The sequence below is a fragment of the Mustela lutreola genome, chromosome 8 (assembly GCF_030435805.1).
Source record: "Mustela lutreola isolate mMusLut2 chromosome 8, mMusLut2.pri, whole genome shotgun sequence".
NCBI classification, from domain to species: Eukaryota; Metazoa; Chordata; class Mammalia; order Carnivora; family Mustelidae; genus Mustela; species Mustela lutreola.
Genome location: NC_081297.1, coordinates 131,310,285 through 131,333,720, shown reverse-complemented (window position 1 = coordinate 131,333,720; position 23,436 = coordinate 131,310,285). Strand labels below are relative to the sequence as shown.

The window sequence follows — 23,436 nt, the reverse complement described above, 5'->3', positions numbered from 1 at the left end:
CTCTCATAACCATTTAAGTCATTTTGATATAAGTTCATGCAGCCCTAAAAAAGCCTTAGGTTCATCTGCACTTGCATAGAAGTCAACTTTATCACTTATTAAAAATTAAAAAAAATCCTTTCGGCACTCTATAATCTATCATCTTTCAAATCAGATGAAGTAATTACAGAATTTTATAACTTTCCATGAAAAAATTATTTTCTCCCCCATGTCTATTAATTGGATTTTTAATCTCCTGGGGAAATTTTTTTCTCTTTTATTCATTAACCTTATATTAAGGGATTGCCCAAGCAGAACAAATAGCTGGTCCTTTTGTCTTTCTCACTAAAAATATTTCTCTTAGAACCAGCCTCATCTTCAATTTTAGGATCCTTCCGCTTGATGTGTTTCAAGCCCATACTGAGCACATTCAGAAAGGAATTAGATAAAGGGTAGGAGACCCTCCATTCTAGCTGGTCTCCATTCTTGATCATACTAGCCTGGCACATAACTTCTTCCACCCTCAGTTCTACCTATAAAGTGGAAGTATTAATTATCTCAGAAGGTTGGGAGGGTAGTATGATGACAAAAGGGGATAACTGCCATGAAAATACTTTAAATTTCTCATTAAAAATTTAGTATAGAAATGCAATGTCACCAAAAAGTAGCAAAAAATTATAGTGGTTCTTCCTGGAGTGCTCTTCAGATCTAATCCCTTTAAGCACAACACTGTAGAATACTATTTGATCTTAAAAGAGTATCATTATCTAGTATTAGGGCTCTGATAATGAAACACAAATTTTAATGACTTAGTCTATGATACCACATCATCCATCCTCAATGCTAAATCTACAACTTGAGTAAATGTATTAAGATCAAATTCTTAGTAAAATCTATAAAACAAAGTAATGTAAGAAGAGTTAAAATTAATCAAAATGCTTAGAAGAGAGAGGTCACTTCTCAAGTTATAGCCTATCATCAGTGACTTGAAATACACACTTTTGGAGAATAAATTCATGATACCACTACATCACCATTTACTTCTTACTACTCATACATCTGAGCAAAGGAATAGTATTCTAATAATAGTATTCTTGAAAATGTATTTGATTATGATTAATTAATGAATCTAAATATTATAGTACCTAGTGATTCACGATGTATTATAGTATACTAAATATGGAACTCCAGTTCTACCATCAGGCCTCTTCAAAGGCCCCAATACTGTGTGGCTTAGTTTCACAAACTAAACCTGCATTTCACTAACCATCTCTTCTGGACTCAAAATTATTTTACACAGTATCTCCTTCATTTTCTTTAAACTTGGCATCTAAGGCTTCTAGTTTTATCATCCCTCCCAAGTACTAGAATAGTTTCTCCTTTCATGGTCAAATTAAAATTTGAGGGAAACTTACTTTCTTGTATTGCATTAAGAATCTCTGAAAAGTCCACATCACTCTTTGAGCCGTCAGGTAGTATTTGCATATCCAGCTGGTAGCCTTGCAAATCCACACCTCCTTCTAGAGAAATGAAAGATATTCATGGAGTTTGCACTGGTTATCAGAGAGCCCAGCATTAGGGTCCCAAGGAGAAGCAATGTCAAAATCTAACACAAATAGCCAGCTGATTCACCAATGATCCTCCCTCTTAGAAAAAGGACTTAAAAAAAAAATGAGAAACATTACCAACCATTTGCTCCTTATGGGACCAAAATGGTTTAATTGTATTTCCAATGTAAAAAATAAGGCAATTACTCTACTAAAATATCATACACTTCACAGTATTTACTGATCTAGGTGAAGATATATGTTAGCCTCCACCCAAGGTCGTTTAAAATTATTTTCATCTTCATATGGCTAAAAAGTGACATTCAACACAAATACTTCATATCATCTTCTCTAAAATTATGATTCATTCACAGAAAAGGATTTAATATTCTTGATAATACAGGAAAATAGACATCGTGTTTCCCCTCAAGTTGGACTTTCCTGCTACATCATTTATTTTTCAATTCTATCAGAATACTTTTTTTTCTATGATATAATTAAACCTGTTGTACTATATTTTTCTCATGTATTTTTGGTGTGCTCTAAAGAAGAATTTGTGTGTGTGTGTGTGTGTGTGTGCTGTTCCACACATCTATAGAACATTAAAGATGTCAAAGAAACCAAGACCTCAAAAAGTAGTTTTATCACTAATAATAATAAACCTTTAAATGTTTCTTAAAATAATCACTAAGAACATCTTTAACTCTGAGGAGTCTCGAAGAGCTAAAAAGCCAGTGCTAAAATAAAAAGATAGCCTGATAAATAGAGTGGAGCATGCCTAAGCTTCTAATATTTTTGTAGAAATAATTATTTCATAAGCCCAGATATTATTCTTAGCCTTGAATAAATTTTAGTTACAACCCTAAAACTCAAAGAATATGGCACAGTCACTATCGTATAAGGACACTCATTCTAGGAGGGACGTGGACAGAAGTAACTTAATATAATAGAAGGTACGCTTTAGAAGAGCTATCACCCAGTACCTAGAACAGTGCCTAGCAGGCCCTCAACAAAGGAAGGCTGAACAAATGACTAAGCCTACATGATAATTTTGAAACAAAGGCCATACAGCTCTAAATAAATCTATAAACTTAGATTCTAGAGTCCTGCAAACCAGCATTCAAATCATTATTAGGAAACAGAGTCTCTCTAAATCTTGGTTTTCTCATCTATAAAATTATATCTGGTATGAGGAATTTGAGAGGCAGGACAGAGGGCCGTGGGGGAAAAGGAGGGAAAAATGAAACAAGATGGGACTGGGGAGGGAAACAAACCGTATGAGATTCTTAATCTCAGGAAACAAACTGAGAGTTGTTTGGGGGTGGGAGAGGAATTGGGTGTGGCTGGGTTATGGACACTGGGGAGGGTACGTGCTATGGTGAGTGTTGTGAACTGTGTAAGACTGATGAATCACAGACCAGTACCCCTGAAACAACTAATACATTATAGGTTAATAAAAAAAAAATAGGGGTGATATTAACAGTCTCACAAAACAGCCATGAAGACTAAATGACATAATGCATGAACAGCTCTTAGCTGTTAAATAGTCAGCACTCAGTAAGTGGAAGCCACTACTATTATCATCCATAATAATGTATTAAAGGAACATTGACATTTATACAGAAACTAGCTACTGAATAATGAGAAGGAAGCCACAATCCTATTCTTTGGGATACCAGCATGCATTTCAGTGACTATCAAGCATTGTCAAGCACTGCAGACATAGTGAACTTCTCAAATGCATGCATGCAGTTGTCTCACTGAAGTTAACAGTTGAGACTAAGCTTCTCAACAGGAATTAAAATGGGTTATTTGGTTTTTCCCCCAATGGCCAGCTAATGTGCATAAGTACAAAGACAGTCTACTGCTTTTCAACTTCTGCTAAGGCTAACTGCCTTTGTTCTGCTCAATAATCAAAGGCCTTATAATGACAATGACAAAAAATAAATATTCAATACTGCCTATAGGCTGGCTCTGGGCTATGTACTTTATCATCTCATTTAGTCTTTACCTTTGAAATGAAGGTGCACTGAAAAGGAATAATTTGCCCAAAGTCACACATCTACTAAGCTTTCAAGATGCAACTTCAACACATGCTCCTACCAGTCTTGAATACCCCTCATATCAAAGCAGTCAAAAATATAGGCTATTGGGACTAAGGGAAATGGATTTACCAATAGTCCCATGTTCTAGTGCTTCAGATCATGACAAATACCATTACATAAACTAAAAAACAAATGACTTGCTAAAGAGGCTAATAAACAGAAGCCCAACTTGTTTATCTTTTTTGTCTTAGTCAGGAGCTCATAAATTCATGTAGAAGTAGTTTTGACTAATAGCTATAGTTTCTAATAACCAAAATTCCACAATTTTTTAGTAATTATTTTGGTTTGAGAACAGTATAGAAGTATGAAAGTCACCAAAAAAACAACATAAAAGAGGCATTCAGGCCATTAAAGTCTGTTTTTAAAGAATATTTAATGCTTAAGATCTCAAGAAAATGTAAGGAAAATGGATACAGGGATAGAGATAAATGGATTTATTGAGATTCAAATTAAAACTACATTGAGATATCACCTTACACCAGTTAGAATGGCCAAAATTAGCAAGACAGGAAACAACATGTGTTGGAGGGGATGTGGAGAATGCAAGTTCGTGCAGCCTCTTTGGAGAAAAGTGTGGAGATTCCTCAAGAAATTAAAAAATAGAACTTCCCTATGACCCTGCCATTGCACTCCTGGGTATTTACCCCAAAGATACAGATGTCGTGAAAAGAAGGGCCATCTGTACCCCAGTGTTTATAGCAGCAGCAATAGCCACGACCGTCAAACTGTGGAAAGAACCAAGATGCCCTTCAATGGATGAATGGATAAGGAAGATGTGGTCCATATACACTATGGAGTATTATGCCTCCATCAGAAAGGATGAATACCCAACTTTTGTATCTACATAGATGGGACTGGAAGAGATTATGCTGAGTGAAATAAGTCAAGCAGAGAGAGTCAATTATCATATGATTTCACTTATTTGTGGAGCATAACAAATAGCATGGAGGACTTGGGGAGTTAGAGAGGAGAAGGGAGTGGAGGGAAATTGGAAGGGGAAGTAAACCATGAGAGACTATGAACTCTGAAAAACAATCTGAGGGTTCTGAAGGGGCGGGGGGTGGGAGGTTGGGGGAACCAGGTGGTGGGTATTATAGAGGGCACGGATTGCATGGAGCACTGGGTGTGGTGCAAAAATAATGAATACTGTTATGCTGAAAATAAAAAATAAATTTAAAAAAATTATCCTTATATACTAGAAAAAAAGGCAGTAAGAAATAGTCCAAATGGGCAAAGAAGCTATCTCTCACCTGTAAAACATTCATATATTTTGTTTAATTCTTTATCTTCTCTATTTTTTTAACACTAAACAAAATATTTTTGTAATTTTGAAGTCATTAAATTCAGACTGTGGAGAACATTAAATATCGAGAGTTCAGGATTCAAAACTTAAAGACTACACTTGCTGGAGAACATTAAATATCGAGAGTTCAGGATTCAAGACTTAAAGACTACAGTTGCTAATAAGGGACCAATCTAACATAAAATCTAACATATAATTTTCTAAATTCTTAAATGTAAATTAATGAATAAATTAATTCTTAAAATATGTAATTTAAATAGCTCCAAATTGCGGGATGCAACATTCTCTTTATGGTAAATTGTAAGATCACATTTAGAATCCCTAAAACAAAAGGTATTTTCCTTCCTCTGCTCTCAAAGAAATATAAAATACACTTTAAATTGTAATATAAGGGTCTGGAACTTCTGGCAGGAAGTCATTCATTAAAGTCCAACATGACAAAGTAAAGGATGTTATAAAACAAGGACTTTTGTAAACTTTTCTAAATAGAAAGTGATCACTTGTTCAAGGACATTTTCAAATGAATCCTTCAAGGTGACAATCTTTACCTTTAGCGCACACTGCCCAGTGAACAAGACAAAACACTTCAATACAGAAAGTTCTATGTCTATTTTGAACTTCTGATATTTGTTTATTGTTAGTCCTACATTTTTGATGTGATCTCTAAAAAGTAAAGAATCAAAGCTCTTTCTACAGTCAGAGATGCCTCTGACTTTGAGTCAAAACACAAAGCTCTTTTTCAGAGGCAAGATGGTGAAAATGTCATGGTTTCAAAATGATGAAGTTTTAAAATAAAATATAACACCACTGGGCCTCAGTCATTGGCATGCAACCAAATGTAATCCCAAGGAAACTAAACCAATAAGTTATATTAAAGAGGGGAAACTTTAAAAAGATTCCTGACCATGTGGAGAACATAATGAACAATTTTAAAAATCAAAAATAGCCACAAAATTCATGTGATCCAAATCCACCTTGAGCTTTTCTCACACTTGATTGAATGATTATACTCAAATCTTAATTGTGATTCTGTTGTGTGAGTCAAGTTGAAAGTAGTTCTAATAAAAAGGAACCATAATAACAGTGCTTACATTTAATAAAAGATTTTCAGCTGAGCAAAAAAAAAATGTTAAAAATTCATTTTAGATTTAGAACTAGTTTACATGGATTTAGCTAAATGCTTATATACAAAAGGAATCAAAAAAAGAAAAAAAATTCTAAATAGGAGTCTCAATTAACACATATGTCAATACCTCTCCCATTCCATCTCTGCCCATAGAAATCCTTTTCTACTTTTTTTTTTTCAGCATAACAGTATTCATTATTTTTGCACCACACCCAGTGCTCCATGCGATCTGTGCCCTCTATAATACCCACCACCTGGTACCCCGACCTCCCACCCCCTGCCCCTTCAAAACCCTCAGATTGTTTTTCAGAGTCCATAGTCTCTCATGGTTCACCTCCCCTTCCGATTTCCCCCAATTCCCTTCTCCTCCCTTTCTACTTTTAAGGCCCTTCCTAAATGCTCTGCTTTAGGAAGCATTTCTTGACCCTAACAAGCAAACACCATTTCCTATATTTCTATTTTGAACTTCTATAGCTACTTATATTTTATCTTTTCTATGGTACATGTTTTCCATCAAAAATCAGGTAGTAAAGTATTTGGCACAGTATGGAGTAGACACAGATAACATGTGAGCTCTTATCTCTCCCCATCTAGATTTTCTTCTAAATCTCTAGCACCCTCAACTAAACTATAACATGATGGAGGCCTGGGACCAAACTGCATCTACCTTTTTATCTCCTACAGAATCTAGATCAATGCCTTGAACATATTAATTTCTCAATTAAAGTTCTTACACTGCAATTTTATATTACTAGTAACAGTGGAAACAGACTGAGAAAACATCCCAGTTTTCTTTCATTGTACATAATTTTAAGACTTCTTGATAGGTTATCTATAGATAACTGTGAGAGACATGTTCTAAATCAAACACTTTTTTGTGAACTCTTCTCAAATCCTGTCAAGTAATAAAGAAAAGGCTAAGGTACCAACATCTTAAATCTTATAATGAAAGTCAACAGTTGTCAACCTTACCCCCTTCTTAACCCCAAACCCATTCCTTTAGCATCAATACTCTCAAGAGTTTGTTTTTACTTCTTTAGCTATTTCCATGTGGGTATGCCATTGTATCTTGATCAATTTTATATATTACTTATTACTTCCTGCTATGATACCAGACAATATAAGTTATATGATAGACTGCCACTTCCTCTTGCCCTCCACCCACCCATCCAATCATTATTCTTAGTTATTCTGTTATATTGTCTCAGTTCAATAACTCTAAATGACTTTAAATTCAATATCTTGTTCAAATATAAATAGATCCTATATTTGCAAATTTATACATAATGGTCTAGAAAAGCAGATTTTGATACTACATTGACCTGAGCCATTAAATAATGAGCCTTATTTTTCTCATTTATAAAATGGAAAGGAGGAAATTTTTGAGAAGCTCTAAAAAATTATTGACAATTGTTTACATGCATGCAAATATGGTTCATAGTGTTAGATCATCAAGTGATGATCTATTTTCTTTTTCCTTTTTTTTTTGATGATCTATTTTCTATGTCTCAACTGTCTAATTTTATAATGACAAATTCTGTTCTCTGAAAAATGATGGCCAATTCCAAGTTTAGGGTCTGGATTAAATTTAAAAATGCATTAAAAACCTCTAATTAGACTTGAAATAATTATTTCATGTTGAAACAGAAATAAAGAGAAGTGTGATAAGTTAAATCTTACCTTTGCCATACAACATACAAGATGGGGAACTCTGTAAAGTGGGCTAAAAGGGACAATGATATTTTCTATGATTTCCTCATAATGAATGATGCTTGATCTGAGCATCTATCTACATTCTATTTATACTCTGCAAATAAAAATTGGTATTTCCTGTCCCAAGAGGTATTTTTAATACAAATTATCAAATGCAACATTTTTACAGAATAGGAAATAGTGATATATCAAAACATGATAACAAAATCTAAAATAAATCCTCACATGAATATTTTTGGACTTAATAGGCTGCAAAAAAACCAACATTCTTGTAATTGAGAGTTTGTTTTCAATTCCCTGTAGTGAATTCAGTGTTTTTATGACAGTGTTAAGATGAAGCACAATATTAAGAAGGGGGGGAGGTACGTTCTGTCTTCTTTACAAACTTTCCCTGCATCAGACAATGCTCAAGATATATCTTTTAAGAAGGAAGAAAATAAATTCAGTTCTTCTGAAGGATCTGAAATTGGAAACCCTAGATTCACATGTGGGATATTCCACCAGTTCTAGAAAAATTTTCTATCTCTGTTTCTTAATTTCATTTATATTGCTTACCAATAATCTATCTAGCATGCTGTAAGCTAAAAAGGCTTCGCAAGAGAGGATGCTTCATAAATGCTATTGTAAAAAGATACATGAATCACTCTTTCATATTAGTGTTGTATAACTATAAATCTAGTGATATTTCAAGATCATTGTCTTACAAAAGAAAGCCCAGCATTGTATTAGAAGGAATAAACAGACAGATTCACTGACACCAGTCACTATAAAAGCTAGATATTTTTTCCAAAATGATTAACACTGAGCAGATCTAAGGACTTAATTCTGGACTGGGTCCTGACAGAGAGCCACATTTGGCTAATAGCAGATAGATGCTTTTCAGGTTTAAAATGGAAAGAATAATTCTAATACTTGAGCCAGTAATGGCTGACTTTCAACAAAATTGTTTTCATGTTTCTCAGGATTGGTAAACAGTGTCTCCTAAATTATAGGGCATCCTTGCTCTAGATGTTCCAAAGAGGGCTTAGAAATCAGAGCTGCAAAGCTCCAAAGGGCAGGAAGGATCTGGGAGTCCTATAGAAAGGGCTCCATGGCGGGTGGGGGGCAAAAGGGCGGGGGGGGGGTGTCCTCCTATCTCCTAGCCACTGAGTTCTGTTGCTATGATGAAATGTGTTCTTATACAAGAAGGGAAGGAAAAATCCTCAGGACTTTAGGAGAGGTTGCAGAATAGAAACCATGAGACCTTCAGCATTACTATAATGTTGCTTATTTTCTTAAATTGCACAATAAATCTACAGAAGAACTTGAGATGAATGTATGAGAGCATAGCCTTAAAAGACAACAAGTCTCATAAGAGCTAAGATTCTGTCCATTTTGTACATGACTCTCACCTCTAACTGAGGAAATTAAGCATAGTAGAAGTTTATTATTAAATACCACAATTAAGGGCTTAGGTTGGGGTAAGGTCACTAGTTATATTTGTATGGTCTTGAGCTAAATTATAATTTAAATCTCTCCTTCTTAAATATAAAATTTTTGAAGTAACCTTGGGCAGAAGATAGATTTTTATGTTCCACAAAATACAATCCTTGTTCCAGAAATTAGTCATTTGGCTTTCCTTGTAGCTGGCTTTTCTTCAACTTTCTTCATTTCGTGTGTTCAAATGGTTGTGAAAAGATACCTCAGAAAATTCTCTCTACATGCATGATATAAGTCAAAAGATGTGCATATGTCCCTCAGCAAAGAGAAAGGAAAATGTAAATATCTAAGGAAAGAATCTGGCACATATTTTTAGCAAACACAATTTTGTTACTCAGCAAGTGAGAGCAAGGAACACAGATAACAAAGCCCAAAATAGCTTGTTTTCCTAAGCACCCCATATTTACTAAACTCACATCACACATTAAAAAAAAAAAAATACTTAAAGCAGAAGAGATTAAAATGAAGGATGATTAGGGTTATTTCCAAATCATACCATTGACTGTTGTGAAAGAAAGATACCTCATTTACCTTCAACGCAACGAGAAATGAAAGAGAAGCCCAAAGTAACTCTTACAGTTTTTTTACCACATAATTTCAAAGCCATGTGAAAGATCTTATCTTCCAGTCACATGAAAAACCCACTTCACAGATAAAACAAACATGTAATTTTACCCAGCTTCAGATCTATTCAGGAAGAGTAGCCAGGTTCTTTAGGTTCAGTAAAGAAATTTCAGCCACAATTCTCAATGTTTGTTTCCAGATAAAGTGATGAGAAAAACATTAAAATTTCACACTCAACTAATTTTCATCTTCAAGGGGGGGTAAAGGGCATAGCTGAAAAAAAAAAAAAACACAAACCCACTCATAAGAAATTAAAGACATAGGTCTTAGGGTACACCAATTACTAATTTTATACATTTGGGCACAGTAAAATAGGAATAATTCCTGAGCCACAGTAAAATAGGAATAATTCCATCTCATGGGCTGCTGGAAGAACTAAATGAGATGTAGGAGAAATATTTGTGAAAGCCCTTTGGAAACAATGAAGCATCATTTAATGTGAGGTGGCTGTATTATAATCCTTACTGTGGTAAAGAATAGCCATCCATTTGCTTTTTCCTTACTCTTTCCCTAAAGAACGAGTTGAATCTCCACTCTCATTTTGGCAGAACTAGAGGTAAGTCAACATTCATTTGGCTTCTTAGGAAAAACACAAGTCTTTCTTGGCTTAAAAAAAAAAAAAATCTCTCCTTACTTGCTCCTTGTCTTTCCCTGTCCCTTTCCGCATAGCACCTGGTACTTGGTACTGCCATTTAAGGGGTGAAAGAGAACATGAAAGCCACTTGCTGAGTTCAATCTGTTCCCTAATTTGAGATCAGAGCTTGACATAAGGGCCAGAAAGTAATTGTTAAAACTCAGGGAAATGGGAATGTGTTCTATAATCAGAACCAGAATTGGAACCAGAAAAAGGGAGGATAAATAAGTAAATAAATAAATGAAGGCCTAATGCAGAGTAGAACAAAAAAGAAAGCTACAAAGTGGATCATCACTTTCCAATGGAATCTTACTGATCCCTTCTTCAGTACAGTCTTCTTATGCTAAGGTACGAACTATTACAGGACTTGTAATTTAAGTTTTCCAAGGCTTTGTTATACTAACTTGCTAGAAATATATTGCCACCACATCATTTAAAGAAGAAGGTAACATCAGCACATTGAACAAGGGAATCAGACTAACTCATGTGGAATCTTGCTTCTGCCATTTACCGGATATACATCTTTGGACAAGTTATTTAACCATCTCTGTGCCTTAGTTTCCCCAGTCAGAAAAATAAGGATAACTGCATGAGAATATTAGGGAAATTAAATGAGATAAGGAATGATGCAAGCAGCTTAACAGTTCTTGAGATTGAGAATATGGTAATTAATAAATTGTAGCTATAATTTTATTTCTATCAAACACTTAACACCTCCGTATACAGACAGAACTACAAAATCCTAAAGTGTCTCTTGTGTGAAATCAACTTGTCCCAGCATTTAGATACCATACACACACACACACACATACATACATATATTACATATATATATATATATATATATATAATATATATATGATAATCAGGCTTAAAGGACTGCTCAGGTTTTAAATTAAAAGAAAAAAGGAATTGTGTCAGAAATTACTTGGGAAAACCATTAAACATATCAGTAAAAACGCCATTTTACAAACTCTAAAAGAGAATAATGGACAAATTCTGGGATTTATGATATTCCTCTGGGACTATATGATAGGCCTAACAGATAAAGGAAAAGCAATAGAAGAAGTATTTAAGATTGCAGAAAGCTTCTAATTCTATTTTATGCGGCATAGTCATTAAACTGGGATAATGTGATCTATACCCACAAAGTTTTACAGTTTCAAATTAAAAACATTGCAGTCAATACTTCAGTTTACTCTGCTCTTGATCCTTAAATTATAGTCCCAAGCTTGGTACCATTTAATACTTCTATTATTGGCCTATAAAAGGGAATAGAAAATAATATTTGTTAATTATGAGTGGCTAAAAGATAAGGTCAAATTGAAATCAACACACGAGAGAAATAATCTGAAACAATCAGAAGAAAAACAAAACCACACATATACAAGACAAAGGTAAACAGCTCCTGTGTTGTATAGCACAATGAGAATATTCATTCTAGCCCAAGTTGAAAAACCGCTCTATGGTACAGTGACTGAGCCAGAAAATGTCCTGTGACACATTCACTTTCAGGCTTCTGAATTTTGTCTGTGATGATGAAAACAAAAGTAATCACTACTATTTATTACTGAGCACTTACTACGTGACAAGGATCATATTGAGCATTTTACATTTATTAACTTGTCCTAACACTGTTATATAGAGTTGCCAGCTATAGGACATAAAAATACAAGTACCCAGTTAAACTTGAATTTCAAATAAATAACTAGTAATTTTTTATTATAAGGTGCCCCATGTAGTATCAAGAAATACACCAAAAGCATTTGCTGTTTATTTGAAATTTAACTATGAACTCTGTATTTCAGCTGGCAACTCTAACACTATGAAATAGGTATTAATATCCTCATTTTGCTGGTCAGAAAACTGAGATTTACAGAAATTAAGTCAGTTGCCTAAGTCTGCATAGCTATCAGTTAACATATCTGGGTTCAAAAATCTCTAACGAAGTCTACATTAATAAACAGCACAATACATTCTCTGTTATTAGAACAATAACTCTCCTACATATGAATGGCCATCCCTCCATTCTCCTGTTGATATTCTAGTTGACTTCAAAGTCCAATTTGTAGACTTTACACCTTATGAATTCTTAAATTTTTCTCACTAAGAATATTCCCATTGATTTATTTTTATCTTTGTTCCAGCCCTTAAAACAGTTTGGCTTCTAATACAGCAGGTTACATAGAGGTCCTTGTAGTGGACATTCTTGTATATTCATTTCTCTTTTCTAACATCCCCTCTACTTTTGGGGCAGTGTCTTTCCCTTACAATATGTAGCCCAGGTGGTCCTACAATCCTATTATAACAGCTGGAGAAGTCTCCTTCACCATCCTTTCTTTCATCACCACCTCAGCCAAGGGAAAGGTGCACGGCCAGTAAGACTGGCTTTCCCAAGTCTTCAAAACTTCAGCCAAATAATGCAAAACTAAAACAAATGGTTTATTTATTCCAGATAATCAAATAATTCATTTATTGGTTTCTCTTCCTTTTCCAAGGCTGTTTCCATCCATTTCCATACATATCCTCCAGATTTAAATTCATTCTTTGCTTGGATTAAATAATTAGTTTCAGTTGTTTATAACCAAAGAACCCAGGCTGATTTCTCTCTGGACATGACTGTAAGCCTCCTAAGGTCCATGTGTAATAGAGTTCTACACCATTCCAGTCCCAACAAGTTATCTTCCAAATAAATGTTTGTTTGTACATAGTAGGAACTCAGAAATTTTGGTAAACTCAAAGGGGAATAAATGAATTGAAATTGTTCAGGGATGATAGCATTGAAGATCAACGAGACTCTTTATTTTTTCCTTTTTGTACTCCACAACCAGTCTGAGTGAGCTTTTAGAGAGCACTTTGAGAACTGGGATTATTAACTTTGTAAAAAGATGATGATCACGTAATAGGCCTTAATATTACTAAAATGTTCATGATGCTTCTAAAATCTATGACTCACTACAAATAAGTTTGAGAGCTCTTGTATAATCTCCCAACAGAGAGCTATGATGCATTAGTGTAAGTATACTAAAAATAAAAGGTTGTATCTGAAGTTACATCTAACTTGCAGAATAGTTTTAAATATATATATATTTAAAAACAGGTTTTTAATTATAATTTAAAATAATTTTAATTATAATTCATTGCTAAAGAATTGGCTTTATTTATATTTTCTACCATTACCCAATGCAAGTAGGTTTCAATATCTATGATGAAAGTATGGATAAACATAGTGATATTTTTTTTTTTTTTTAAAGATTTTATTTATTTATTTGACAGAGAGAAATCACAAGTAGATAGAGAAGCAGGCAGAGAGAGAGAGGGGGAAGCAGGCTCCCCGCTGAGCAGAGAGCCCGATGCGGGACTCGATCCCAGGACCCTGAGATCATGACCCGAGCCGAAGGCAGCGGCCCAACCCACTGAGCCACCCAGGCGCCCCATAGTGATATTTTTAATGTGAGATCAGTTACTTGAGATCTGCTAAATTATCTCACACTGACATTATACCATTAGCAAATACTTAAATATTTCTTCAAATTTTTATTATATTTATTTCAGCATAGGATGTCAACTAAACATTGACTGACTCTACCTGGGTCACACATAAACAAAATACTCTATGTAATTCTGGGCACTGTATAGTCAAAGAGGCAGTAATTGAAATAAGATGGTTTCTAATAGTAGAGTGAGTAGGATGGTAAACAATCTGAATACCATATCATTGAAGGAAGCATTGAAGACACTTAAGGAAATGTTTCAGTTGGGAAATAGCTCAAGATGAGTTTTTAAAGGAACATCACTTGAAGGAACTAGATTTAGCCTGTGTAACTTCAGTATGCAAACCTGTATGCAGTGGGTGGAATAGATTTCGACAAACAGCAAATAATCATTTAGTAAACTTTCTCTGAATAAAGCATGGGGTTAGTGGAGATGGAGAATACAAAGAAAAATTGAATACAGTTCCTGACTTCCAGGAGAACTATGAAATATAAAAAAGCATGGACTTGATAAGGCTTCTGAATTCTGTAGAAGTACTAGAAAGTGGGCTTTCTGACCAATGAGATCTAGGAAGGCTTTTGAGAGGATATGGAACTGGTTTACATTTTGTGGAATGAGAAGGGCTAAGTAGAGATTTACTGGGGGAAGAAGCATTTCCAAAAGTGGAAGGAGCTTATTTGAGAAATAATGAAGAGCCATAGGTGGTTAAAGTAGAATAAGGGAGACTGGGGTATAAGGATAAGCCAGGAAAAAAAGGGGAGAGGTTACACTGTAGAGGGCCTGAGAAACTGGACTCATAAGGTTGCACTTTCTTTTGGACAGCCATAAAGATTATTAAGTAGAGGAGGGATAATATTAATGATCTTTGGAGGAAAATTTTGGGATGGTTCAGAAAAATAATTAAAGAAAGCTGTTGAATGCAATTCTCCCGCATCTAAATCTCTTCCACTGGACCCTCCACAATTCTCCTCCCATCATCAGTCTTTCTCAGACTTTTCTCATCATCTTGCTCTTATCAAAGCCTGACTCTTCCAGAAGTCACTGCTTCCCTGTGGCTCTTTCCTATGGTACTATTTTTTCTCCTATAGTCCTAACACCAATGGACCTGGAGAGGAAGAGGTATCTTCCTTGAATATTAATAACACCTTCAGACCACCAATTTTCCCTATTCTCTAAACATCCCTAGTATTGAATCTCAGGTTGTTATATCACTTTCAAGTCATGCTCCCTCATTTCTGGATGAGCTCAAGTCATGGTTTATTATTCCTCTTCTAAATACTATTCAATCTTTGACAGTTTCAGTATCTATATAGATGATCTTTCCCAAACCCTGGCCTTTCAGTCCCTGAGAATTCTTTCCTCCAATGATCTTGCCTTCCACTCTATTACAGCCATTCATTTCATATCCTAGTATCGATCTTGTCATTACTAATAATAATCAAAATCCTCCATAATATCAGTGCCAGTCATTTCACTCACTCTTTTACAACCACCTCTTAATATTCTAGCTCTACTTCTCCCTACCCTACCCTAACCTGACATGCTTTCAACCCATCTGGAACCTTCAACCGATTCTCTCAACTTCCCACTACCCCCTCATTCCCTTATTGGTTTCACTCTCCTCTTTATCACATTTGAATCACATAACCAATTGTCATAATTCCCTCTCATACACCTTTGATTCTCTCTCTCTTTTCCTACTTCCTTGGCAAAAATCACAACCCTGACTACATATAACTGTACATCTATTCTATGTCTTCATGCATATACCTAAACAGAGTTAAAGAAAAACACACAACCATGATGACTTGTCCTAATTTCATGACCATGAATTTCAAATAGTCCTTTAATGTAGGCTGGCTGTCAATCTTATTTCCCCCATCCGTACAACCTATCTTTATAACATCTCCCTCTCCCTCCCTCTCTGAACAAGATTTCATTCTCATTCTCAGTGATGATCTTGCCTCCCACATTACAGATAAAACTGATAGAATAGGGAAGAACCTTTTAGACCCTCATTGCACTGCCAACAGCCACACACACTCTCCCTTCCCATCTGTTATCATGGATAAATTATTCATAATTCTATTGTGTATAACTCTCATTTCTCACTGACACCCACATCATGAATTCTCCCCTCTCCTGAACATCATAAATTATGCTGAGATGTGCTATTTTGAAAAAAACAAAATGCTCTCTTGACTACTTCATCTTCAGCCCAGGCCTTATTTCTTCACGAGCCTGCACAGCAAGACTGCTTTTAAAAAGTCATCAATAGTCACAATATCTAATTCATGTCCTTCCATTTTCTCTTAAACCCACTTTATTTATTTATTTTAAAAGATTTTATTTATTTTACTTGACAGAGAGAGACACAGCGAGAGAGGGAACACAAGCAAGGGAAAGGGAGAGGGAGAAGCAGGCTTCCCACTGAGCAGGGAGCCTGATGTTGAGCTTGATGTGGGGCTCAATTCCAGGACCCTGGGATCATGACCTGAGCTGAAGGCAGATGTAAGGACTGAGCCACCCAGGCTCCACTTAACTCACTTTAATTAGGGTTTCATCCCCACCACTTCACCAAAACTGTTCTTATCAAAGTCATCATTGATTGCCACTTTACTAAAATCAATGGCCAACTCTTATCTCTCATCTTACTTGAGTTTCAGCAACATTTAACCTATATAATCACTCCTCTCTTCTTCTTTTTTTTTTTTTAAGATTTTGTTTATTTATTTGACAGTGAGAGAGTAGGGGGAGAGGCAGGCAGAGAGAGAGGGGCAAGCAGGATCCCCATTGAGCAGAAAGCCTGATGTGGGGCTCCATCCCAGGACCCTGAGATCATGACCTGAGCTGGAGGTAGAGGCTTAACCTACTGAGCCACCCAGGTGCCCCCACTCCTCTCTTCTTGATAAACTTTCTTTACTTCCAAAACATGTAATTTCTAGTTTCTTTACATCCTTAACAGTCATTTGTTCTTGGTCTTCATTCTCTCCTACCTTTACTGTTAGAGTCACCCAGATTCTAGTCCTTCATCCTCTCCCCTTCTCCATCTTTACTTCTTCCTTCAGTCATCTCTTTTCATCATATGACTTTAAAGACCATTTATATGTCAACAAAAGTTGATTTTATTTCCCCTTCCCAGATCAATCTCTCAAACTCCAGACATGCTTATTCCACTGACCCATATGAACTCATTAGTTCTCAATATTATCATGTCTACAATTGGTCTTCTCATCTTTTCCCTCCTCCTCCCTAAAATCCACTGAATCTACTTAACCTGCAGCCTTCTCCATTTCAGTTGATACCAATCTAATTTATTCAGGCCAAACACCTTAGAGCCATCTCTAGCTCTCTTTTCTCTCTTACCCCACATCTGATCCACTGTGAAATCCTGATGGTCCAACTTTAAAATACTTCCAGAATCCAAATTCTTAATACCATTTCTCCCACACCTAGTTAGGGTTACCACTTTCCCTTTTACCAGACTGTAATGATGGTCTCCTATCTGACCTTTCTCCTTTTACCCTCTCCATCTATGGTGTATTTTCACACAGCTGCAACTGTGGGCCTCTTAAAATATGTCACATCAGGGCACCGGGGTGGCTCAATCAGTTACGCATCCTGCTCTTGATTTTGACTCAGGTCATGATCTCAGGATCCTAGCATCAAGCCCTGCATCAAGCTCTGCACTCAGTGGGAGATCCGCTTGAGAATTCTCTCCCCTTCTCTTCTTCCTCTGTCCCTCCCCCGACCCTCACATACTCTCATGCTCTCTTTTTCTCTCTCCTGAATAAATAAGTAAATTTAGGAAAAAAAAAAAACAACTAAGTGAGAGCATGGGATTCTTCTGCTCAAAAACCTTTAAGAACTCTCATTTTGCAAAGAGCTCTGAGTCCTTATAGTGGCCTACAAGGCCCTGCTCTATCTGACCTATCTAGGCTGGTGTTTCCCCTCATTCTAGGCTCAGGGGTCTCTGTGCTGTTCCTCAAACTACAGACTCATCCCTCACCTCACTCACTGATGTATCCCAAATACTTGAAGAGTACCTGGTAACTTAATAGGCTTCCAATAAACATTTGTTGATAGAAAGTCAGGTAGAACAATTATAAAACAATTGTAATGTGTCAATGATATCCCAATAAATCTGGGAAAATGTACAATAAAACTACTGTAACAGTCTGGTAAATAAGTAATGGACACTCAGTTCAATTCTACCCTACAAATATTTATTGAAAGGACAAAGATATATAATCCAGAATCTCTGCCCTTGAATACCTTATAGTGGAGAGATACACAGATAATTTCAAAATGTTAAAAGATAATGGAACAAAGACAGGGCACCCTAAAGAGAACAGCATGAACAAAGGTTGGAGACGTGGAATAGCGTCATGTGATGGAGAGCTGAAAGAAAGTCAGTCTGATTCGATGTGATGGTCTGGTTGATATGACTACCTGGAGAGACTACAGTCCCCAGTTACTCAATGAACACTAATCTAGGTGTTGGTGTGAAGGTGTTTTCTAAACATAATTAAAGTACATAGCTAGTTTCTTTCAGTAAGAGAGATTGTCCTAAATAATCTGGGTAGGACTGATTCAACCAATTGAAAGGTCTCAAAAGCAGAGCTGAGGCTTCTCTGAAGAAATTTCTCCTACAGACAGAAGCTTCATCTGTGCCCAAAAGTTCCAGAATGCCATTCATAAGGGCCCGCTCTATGGATTTCAGACTTGCCTACATAGCCTTCCCAATTATGGAAGCCAAAATCTTATTATAAAAATCTCTAAATATCCATCTTCTACGGGTTCTGCTTTTTTGGTTGAACCGGGACTGATATACTAGAATATAAAGTAAAGGCAGAAGGTGGCAAAACTAAAGGATGAGATGTAGTAGAGCTAGAACAAAAAAGGCATTTGTTTTTAACATGCTTAGAGGTTTGAACTTTACCTCAAAATCAGTAGGATCAGCAAGGTGAATGACACGATTAGGGTTGAGACAAATATTTCTGGATTTGATATAAAGGATATAATGGGATAGGAAGCAAGGGGAAGAGAGAGATACTGGTGGTTGGGAAACCATCCAAGTTACCTGTGAGAAAAGTAAGAGGAGAACCAAGAAAGAAGGTCATCATGGAAACCAGGGAACAGTGTTGGGAAGAAGTGGTGGTCCACCCTGATCTGGTGCATCAGAAGAGTCTGCCACTCAGTATTCTGTGATAAAAGGTTACAAAGGACCACAAGACAGCTGTGCTAGAGTGGAGAATCCAGAAACTAGATTGTATTAGGTTCAAGAATGGCTGGGAAGTGAGAGAAAAGAGAAAACAGGAGTAGATTATTCTTTTACAGAAGAAAACATGGCAGAAGAGAGAAAAGATCAATTTCAAATAAAAATGATTAGAATGGGAGAAACTTTTAAGTTTTCTTAAGTCAAAAGCAAGGGAGGGAGAAAAGACAAGAATGAGGGTACACATTCTCCTGAGTGAGGCTCAAGAGAGGAGCTGTGGCCAAGACCACAGGTGAAGGCTTGAGCAAGGACAGTGGGAGGACCTGCACTTTCTGAAAACTGGAGGAAAGAGAAGAAGGATGAAAGTAAGCAGATTTGGAGAAGGAGGGTAAGGAATATGCAGTAATTCATGCCCAGTGGCCCAGGAGTAGCTCAGTGAGGTTAGGAAACAAGGTTATCAGTTGAGAGAGAGATGGTGTGATAGATCTAGAGATGGAGGTTTGGCTTTAGTTGGGGTTGGGTAGCCACCAGCCAGTACATAACTCAGAGGAATCAGGATCAGGTGACAGTTACACTAAAGGACTTCTGAACTGCCTCACAGTTCAGTGTTTCTATGAATCAGATGGGCAGAAATGTTGCCTTATTCACTGATGTTTTCTCAATACCCAAAATAATGCCTGGCATATAGAAGGCACTCAAAAAATCTGCTGAATGAATGAATGAATGAGTGAAAGCTTAGATGAGCTTCTCATATAAACAAGCAAATAAAACCTTTTAGTTGAGATTACCTATTTTAACATAGACTCATTTAATATTTTTAAGAAATCACAGATGTTTTCCAGAGCCTTGAAGCTCAATATAACTCCAGTCTTCTCTCCTAATCTCCAGACAATATAGCCAAGGCAAGTCAGGTAATGTAGGCTTTGAAGTGGGCATTTTTAGCTTGAATTTTTACCTGGACTATCTTAGAGCAAATTATCAAGAAAATGGCCAAATTTCTATTTTATTGTATTATACAGTAAGCTTTTCTGAACTGAGTAAGAGTTTACTCACTCAGATTTTCACTTAGATTCCACTAGGTAGGTAGAATATAGTCTTAACCTTTTTCTGACACACTGAGCTCTTTCTCTTCTTATTGGTCTTGGAGATATTTACCACTGACCAAAGGGAAAAGAGGAGGGAAATAAACAAGACTCTAAAAGACAAGTTTAAAAAAATAAACATAAAAAATAAAAAGTAAGTTTAACTGTAATAAAAATATAATGTTGACAGTACTACGTTGCTACTAAAATGGGTCTCTGTTGAATATTTACCACGCATTACCTGGGTGGAAGACTTTGGTTTTCCCATTAGTGATTCCAGAAGAGCTTGCCTCCATATTTATTGACCTCCTGCCTGGTGGAAGTGAGGAATGCCTGACCACAGGCAGGCGATGTGACCCTGGGCGTCTTGCCACACTTCGCCGTTGATGGATTTGCAAATGCTTTTCAGCCCCATGAATAGATAAACTTAAACCTGGAATGAGAAATAGCACCATTATTATCTAAAAAGTCAGTTCTGAATGGTTAAAATACCAAATTACTTTCTGACTTAAAATACAGACAGTTTAAGTTACAATGGTTCAAATTCTTAAGGGATGTTAATGACACCGGAATTCTGACACTGATTGACTTTCACATTGGATTATTCACTGAACATTATTTCATTCAAGAGTGGACATCCTCAGTTATCATGACAAGAGTTTCATGAATGGAGATCCAATGAAGTCAAATATTAAAATTCTTACCAAAATCCTGGGAAAATATGCACTTATTTAGATTAGCAATTTCTACTGGGGTATCTGGAGTTTCAAGAAAAATTGAGCATTTTTCCCCTTTCTTAAAAATATTTTAATTCCAGTAGAGTTAACGTACAGTGTTATATTAGTTTCAGGTGTACAATATAGTGATTCAACAATTCCATGCATTACCCAGTGCCCAATACAACAAATGCTCTCCTTAATTCCCAATTTCACACATCCCCCATGCACCTCCCCTCTGCTAACCATCAGTTTGTTCTCTATAGTTAAGAGTCTATTTCTCGGTTTGTCTCTCTTTTACTTTTGCTCATTTGTTTTGTTTCTTAAATTTCATATGAGTGAAATCACATTATATTTTACTTCCTCTGACTTATTTCATTTTGTAATATACTCTCTATCTCCATCCATGCTGCTACAGATGGCAAGAATTCATATTTTTCATATTTTTATGGCTGAATTATATATATATATAGTATATATATATATATATATATATATATATCACATTTTCTTTATCCATTCATCAACTGATGGACACTTGGGCTTCTTCCATAACTTGGCTATTGCAAATAATGATGCAATAAACATAGGGATGCATGAATCCCTTTGAATTAGTGTTTTTTTGTTTGAGGGGTAAATACCCAGAAGTGTGATTACTGGATCATAGGATGGTTCTCTTTTAACTTTTTGAGAAACCCTCATACTGTTTTCCACAGTGGCTACATCAGTTTGCACTCCTACTAACAGTGCAAAAGGGTTCCCCTTTCTCTACATCCCCACCAAAACTTGTTTTTGTACTGATTTAAGCCATTCTGACAAGTGTACGGTAATATTTCATTATAGTTTTGATTTGCATTTCCTTGGTGATGAGTGACGTTGAGCATCTTTTCTTGTGCCTATTTCTTTGGAGAAATGCCTATTCATGCCTCCTGCCCATTTTTAATTGAATTACTTGTGGGTTTTTAGGTGTTGAGTTTTTAAGTATATTTTAGATAGTAGCCCCTTATCAGATATATCATTTTAAAATATCTTCTCCCATTCAGTAGGCTACCTTTTAGTTTTATTGATTGTTTCCTTTGCTGTGAGGAAATATTTTATTTTGATGTAGTCCCAATAGTTTATATTTGTTTTTATTTATATAATGCCCTTCTTTTAAATTTTTATTTTAAAGTCTTCATTTTAAAGTCTATTTTGTTTGATTTAAGTATTTCTATTCCAGCTTTCTTCTGACACCCATCTACATGATAAATGTTTCTCCATCCCCTCAATTTAAAGATTTTATTTTATTTATTTATTTGACAGAGAGAAAGAGACCACAAGTAGGCAGAGCAGCAGGTAGAGATAGAGTGGGAAGCAGGCTCCCTGCTGAGCAGAAAGCCCAATGCAGGGCTGGATCCCAGGACCCTGAGATCATGACCTGAGCTGAAGGCAGAGGCTTAACCCACGGAGCCACCCTGGTGCCCCTCCATCCCTCAATTTAAATCTGCAAGTATTTTTAGGTCTGAAATGAGTCTTTTGTAGGAAGCATGTAGATGGGTCTTGTTTTTTGTAATCTACTGTCACCCTATGACTTTTGATTAGAGCATTTAGTCCATTTACATTCAAGGTAATTTTTTAAATTTATTTTTTATTTTTTATTTTTTTATTTTTTATAAACATATAATATATTTTTATCCCCAGGGGTACAGGTCTGTGAATTGCCAGGTTTACACACTTCACAGCACTCACCATAGCACATACCCTCCCCAATGTCCACAACCCCACCCACATTCAAGGTAATTTTTGACAGATATGTGTTCATTGCCATTTTGTTACTTTTTTTGGTAGTTTTTCTCAGATCCTTCTCTTTCTTTCATGGCTTGCTACTTTTCTTTAGTGATATGCTTGGATTCCTTTCTCTTTATTCTTTACATCTCTATTATGCGGCTTTTATTTGTGGTTACCATTAGATTTGTAGATAACACCTTCTGCATATGGCAATCCATATTAAGTTGATGGTCACTTAAGTTCAAACCCATTCTTTATTCCTCTCCATGTTTTATTTACATAATATTATGTTTTACATCCTTTTATTTTATGGATTCCTTGACTTTTTTTTACAGAAATACTTATTTTTACTGCTTTTGTGTTTCCCACTTTTCATACTCTGATTTATAGTCTTTCGTTTCCACTCAAAGAGTTCCTTTTATTATTATTATTTTTTTAAGATTTTATTTTGAGAGACAAAAAGAGAGCACAAGTAGGGGGAGCAGCGGGCAGAGGGAGAAGGAGAAACAGGCTCCCTACTGAGCAGGGAGCCAAATGTGGGTTGGTCTCCATCCCAGAACTCCAGGATCATGTCCTGAGCTGAAAGCAGACACTTAAACAACCTAACCACCCAGGTACCCTCTCTATATTATTTCTTATAGGGCTACT

At 35.9% G+C, this 23,436-nt stretch overlaps 1 protein-coding gene across 5 annotated transcripts in view; it reads right to left on the bottom strand.

The window, feature by feature from the left end:
- ANO4 (anoctamin 4) overlaps positions 1 to 23,436 on the bottom strand; it is a 469,407-nt gene that overhangs the window by 230,539 nt on the left and 215,432 nt on the right. For 4 of the 5 annotated variants that reach the window (XM_059186643.1, XM_059186644.1, XM_059186648.1 and 1 more), the window contains 2 exons: positions 20,547 to 20,738; positions 1,395 to 1,499 (listed from right to left, as the gene is read on the bottom strand). In XM_059186643.1, the coding sequence (XP_059042626.1) occupies positions 1,395 to 1,499; positions 20,547 to 20,738 (297 nt within the window). The remainder of the gene's footprint in view (positions 1 to 1,394; positions 1,500 to 20,546; positions 20,739 to 23,436) is intronic. The other variant, XM_059186645.1, reaches the window with a different exon arrangement.